The 5,181-nt window shown below is 52.4% G+C and overlaps 1 protein-coding gene across 2 annotated transcripts; it reads left to right on the forward strand.

Moving 5' to 3' along the window:
* Positions 1–2,338: 2,338 nt before the first annotated feature.
* On the forward strand, positions 2,339–4,939 carry senp8 (SUMO peptidase family member, NEDD8 specific). Of its 2 annotated transcripts, none has more exons than XM_086144134.1 (2): positions 2,339–2,407; positions 3,654–4,939. In XM_086144134.1, the coding sequence occupies exon 2, from the start codon at positions 3,672–3,674 to the stop codon at positions 4,338–4,340; it is 669 nt and encodes a 222-aa protein (XP_086000260.1). In that variant the 5' UTR covers positions 2,339–2,407; positions 3,654–3,671; the 3' UTR covers positions 4,341–4,939. The 2 variants fall into 2 exon arrangements, with proteins under 2 accessions (XP_086000260.1, XP_086000259.1); XM_086144133.1 differs by lacking the exon at positions 2,339–2,407 and adding an exon at positions 2,613–2,845.
* The last annotated feature ends 242 nt before the right edge of the window (positions 4,940–5,181 follow it).

The following is a 5,181-nucleotide window of genomic DNA, read 5'->3' on the forward strand; positions in this document are numbered from 1 at the left end:
TAATGAGGGGAAATGCAAAAACACAGGGGAGCTGAGCCTTTGAGGCCAGAGCCTCCCTCGTATAATGACCCCGGCCGAAAAGAAAGGGGAGCTTTGTTCGGCGCAACACAGGCAGGTTCCTCTTTAATGACTTCAAGTGCGTGCCAATATCTTACGCCGCACAATCCGATCATGCGGCCGCGATGCTTTCCAGGGCGTCCCGATTACGCGCGGCACGTGACCCCGCGCCGGTAACACCTCGAGGGGCGGTTGGGTCGCCGCCCCGGAGTTCCGAGGGGCTAAAAGGAGACTCCTGCGCGATACAGTTGCGGAGTCTGCGCGATGACACCGCGGAAGGGGAAGGGAGGGAATACCGCAGAGCACCTGAGAGCTGTGTTTGTTTTCCAAATCTGCTCTCTAATTGGCCGGTGCTTAAACTTCATCGTTTGGGACATCGTCCCGATCGACCGAGCGCCAAACGACTGTCCATCACAACGCGGGATGAGCTCAGACGGACAGAACCGATGCCAAAAGCCACGTCGCCGATCGGTTTGGTTTTTCTAAAACATCCTGGGGTGCCGCCAGGTCAGATCCTTTAGATCTTTCCTCACTGGCTTTATCCTGATGGAAGCGATTTTTCTCGGTTCTCGAGGAGAAAAGTTAAAGGCCAAAAGTTCTACCGCTGGTTTAACAGTCGCTGGGAAATTTTTCCTCTTCCCCCGTCTGCCCATCGACCGATCGCCGCCGCTTCTCGATTTTGCGCGAGTGTTCGGTTGGAATAAAAGGTTTCGAAAAGTGAAATTCTCCATTCTGTGGAGATTCTCAGTCACCCGGTTCATAGTCAGTTCTTGTCAAAATGCTCATGGCGAGAAGATGATTTCGACAAGAATTCTTCATTCTGCGACGTCTTTAAAAACCGAAAATCTCAAGCGGTTCGACGAGTACCTCGTGACTTGATAGACTCGAGAAAAAGAAAATAAGAAGAACAACCTGATGTGATACAAACTTAGGCCAGCCTTTAGAAATAGCAGGGGTATGGGGGGGGGGGGGAAGCTGCGCGGTGTCAGATGTCGAATGGGACCAGTTGCCGGGAGTCTGGGCTGCTTCTCCTGCTCCGGCAGCTGTGTCTTCTCAGACCTCGCATTCCTGCGGGACAGGCCCACTTTACTCTCATCACCTGTGCAGAGCCCGGGGGCTCCCCGCCGCGAAACCCCCTCCTAAAGCCCCTTCTCCGAATACCCTCCAACGGTGGGCAAAGAAACGACGCGCGCCGACGTCTTATCGGCTGGAGAAACGCACCGACTCCTTGTTAACCGGCCCCTTCCGATGGGCCGGACGGCCTTAACCTTTCTTCTCCGTGCCCGAAAAAGTTCTGCAGGATCCCGGGGTGGAAACCGGGCTTCTTTTTTTTTTTTTTTTTTGCATTCATGGAACGAGAGATATGACAGCATATGTGCCATGCGGACTCATTTTTATCAATCTCCACCCCCGGACAGGAAGCGGTACACATAATAATCCGGCCACGGTGACACCACTAAACAAACAGTAGAATTCCCTTGCAGGAAATTAAAAGCACAATCTGGATCCCAGAAATGAAACAAACTAAATCCGTGTTTTTGCATGCAGCGAGAAATAGCTGCACAGCCAGTGATTCAGCAGCTTCTTCACCTCGCCAGACCTTCTTCTTCTTCTTCTCCTTCCCCTTGCAGATTCCAGCTGCACTGAAGATCTGCACTGTCTGACCTCTGCTAAATAATACATGGAAACATTTACCCCACCCCACTGCAGCCACAACCACCCACACTTACCCTCGGAACACGGGACGTGGGTGAAAAGAGAAGATCTGATATGCAGGCTCGAAAAGGAGGGGAAGGGAAGGGAATCACCCCTGCAGACTGCATTAACCAGACATTTCCATCGGTGTGTTTTAAAGGTAGAAATGAAGTTTTGCAAACACACACACACACTCATACTTCACATGAGAAGAAGCGGACGAGAAGGGGATTTTTTTTTTTTTTTTTTGGAGGAGGAGGAGGGGGAAGAAGCTCAGCACCTCCAGGAGGGTGGAGGGGGGCGAACATCACTGACTCGGCTTGACATTACTTGACTTACCCCCTGCCACCAACGCCGACCTCCGAGCAGACTTGAACGCCGATAGTGGGACCAAAAAAATTAAAAAAAAAAAGCCGGGTTCGGTTCGGGGGAGCCCGGAGCTCCTCGCCGGAGCCGCTCTTTTAGAAAAAAAAAAAGTGTCAGAGTCTCTATTTAATTCCCTGCATTTCCGCGGATTTAGACGGGTTTTTTTCCGTTCCTCCGCGGTCCGGACGCCTCCTCCTCGTCTCAGTTCCGAGTCCTTGGCCGGGGGAGAAGGGGAGGGGGACGCCGCTGGTTCCCCGTCCGGGGCGGTGCTGCCGACGGCGGAGGCTCGGTGAGTGAGCGGCGGCCCCTTCGGCTCGCCGACGGAGCCCTTTGGAAACTCCTCTCCGCTTTGCTAATCAGCGCGGCCACGGCGCCGAGCGCGTTCACGGAGGAGGAGGAGGAGGAGGGCGGAGAGGCAGGACAGGAAGCCGGCAGGAAATCGCGCGACAAGTGCTCGCGCGCACGCGATTCTGCGAGATTTATTAAAAAAAAAAAAAAAACCCGTGGCGATGATCAAAGGGTTCCGCGAAGCGCTTGCGCACGCGGTATCGATTTTTCGGAAAACTTTGAAGAGTCCGCAGCGCGAGCCGCTAGGGTGCCGTAAAGCGGCTCCCGCTGTCGTAAATTTGTTATGATCTACCCAGCCCGCTTTACGGCAGCCATTGCAATGAGGGGACGGGGCTACGGCTGTTTCGTGGGCCGGTTCGGTTGATTTGCTCCCGTGCAGGTAAGGGCTCTCCGGGTGGAACCGGTCGGTTCCGCGGGTCGGGCCTGTACGATGGAGTGGAGCCGTTATCCGCCGGAGGGGTTTTTATTTTTTCCCCGGCGGACAGACGAGCGGCCGCTAGCTAGCTAGCTAGCTAATCTAACTAGCTCATGCTAACCCCGGTCGCCTCAGCTGTTCTCCTCCCGGCTGGAGAACAACGGCCCGCTTTCACGCACTGCAGAGGTCCGGTGTCCCGCGGTGACTTAACCGGACACCGGACCGTCGGTTGGAACCGCTGCCAAGCCGGTTAAGTGATGTCGGAACCTGATTTTACTGCAAACCCGAGGTTGGTCGTCACGAAGCCCCGGGACCCCTTTGCGGATGGGACGGCCATCCTTGTGAATGGGTCAGACACCGGCTTCGGATTCGTCCGACCTCCGAGGCTCAGAGATCGGACAAGAGTCGTGCTTTTGCTAAACGTTAGCATGTTTATAAACTTTCAGCTGCAGAGCGACATGCACATATTGTATAGAGTGCATCACTGAAACATGGTATTTGAAGTTCTTTTGATTTTGACACTTAAACATTACTTTCCTAATCAAATTCACCTCATTGTTTGCAGTATAAAACAACAAACAAACCCAACATTATCCATGGTATTGAGTTAAATATTGACAAGAAAGACATCACGCCGGAAGTACACAGATCACGTTTACAGCCGAGTGTCATGATTTGCCAAAACCCAAGTACATTTCTTGATAGATGTGCCTTTTTGACCGTGTTGCTGTCGTTTGATCATCGTGCTGAAATGTTTCTCTGCATTTCCCAGACGGACGTTGAGACGCTCATGATGGACCCTGTCGTTCTGAGCTATCAGGACAGCCTGCTGCGGCGCTCCGACGTCTCCCTGCTGGAAGGACCGTACTGGCTTAATGATCAGGTCATCGGATTCTCCTTTGAGTACTTCGCCGCCGAGCGCTTCCAAAGCCTTGGCGAGACGGTCGTCTTCATCAGCCCCGAGGTCACGCAGTTTATCAAGTGCGCTTCCTGTCCCGATGAGCTGGCCATGTTTCTCGAGCCGCTGGATCTGGCCTCCCGCCGCTGGGTCTTCCTCGCTGTCAACGACAACTCCAACCAGTCGGCGGGAGGGTCCCACTGGAGCCTCCTGGTCTACCATCACAACTCCAACCACTTCGCCCACTACGACTCTCAGAACGGCAGCAACTCGCTGCATGCGCGGCGCATCGCCAGCAAGCTGGAGCCCTTCCTGGGCGCGGGGAGGAAAGCGCTGTTCGCGGAGGAGCCCTGCCCGTCTCAACAGAACAGCTATGACTGCGGCATGTACGTGATCTGTATCGCGGAGGCCTTGTGCGACAAGGCCCAGCTGGAGGGCTCGCCGCGCCTCCCCGTGCAAGTCATAACCCCGGCCTATATCACGCAGAAAAGGGCCGAGTGGTGCAGACTGATCCAGGGTCTCGCTCAGAGTGACCTCTGTTGTGCGCTGTCCTTCCCCTAGCGCGGCAACTGCCCTGCAGAAGCCCACTTACCTACAGCAAGCCCCCAGGAATGCACTCAAGTACAGACAACGAAATATATATATTTATCTTTACCATAATCCATCGTAAGATAGGAGGAGGGGAAAAAAAAATGAGATCTGCATCTTTTCACTCAAGCAGAAGTGTCATATTTATCGCTTGCAGAAGCACAGCAACATACAGTATGTAAACAAGAACACCAGCATGCCTAAAAAAAAAAGGAGTTTACTCTAGTAGATTAATGTTACGGATGGACAGTTCGGAGTGGAGTCTAATTTCGGAGCGAATGTATTGTACTTTACACAGATTATTGCTCAGGGTCATTTTTTGATGAACTGGAACTGACAAGAAGAATGTGCACCTTTAGACTTCGGCTCCCCGTCTTCTGTTCTTTTCCTCTCGTCGCCAAATAAGCGTCCGGCTTCCGACCTGGCCTTCACCGGAGGCGAACTGTTACATGGGGACACGTACTGGGATCGCTGTCAGAGGGAGGGATGGATGGGGTCGTAGTGTGGAGGTTACACTCTCAGAAACGATCGTCAGTGTCATGTATTAATAAATTTTACCCTTGATGCACTTTCATTGGCCAAATCCAAAGTTTGCTGTGTTGTTTTTAAAGTGTTCTCCAAGACTTGCTTTTACCACGGCTTTTCTTTTTAATAGAAAATACAATGTTATTTATCAACTGTTTTACAAGCCGGGCCATAAAGTAATACACACATTTTTCATTATCGGACACATTTGGGATTCATCTCCATTGTGGTCTTCGTCTACATGCGCTACAATCACGGTAATTGTCCTGGCCTTTTTTCCCTACATATC

This window comes from Fistularia commersonii, chromosome 3 (assembly GCF_037954325.1).
Source record: "Fistularia commersonii isolate RoL2024-O1a breed Wild chromosome 3, RoL_Fcom_v1.0, whole genome shotgun sequence".
Lineage (NCBI taxonomy): Eukaryota > Metazoa > Chordata > Actinopteri > Syngnathiformes > Fistulariidae > Fistularia > Fistularia commersonii.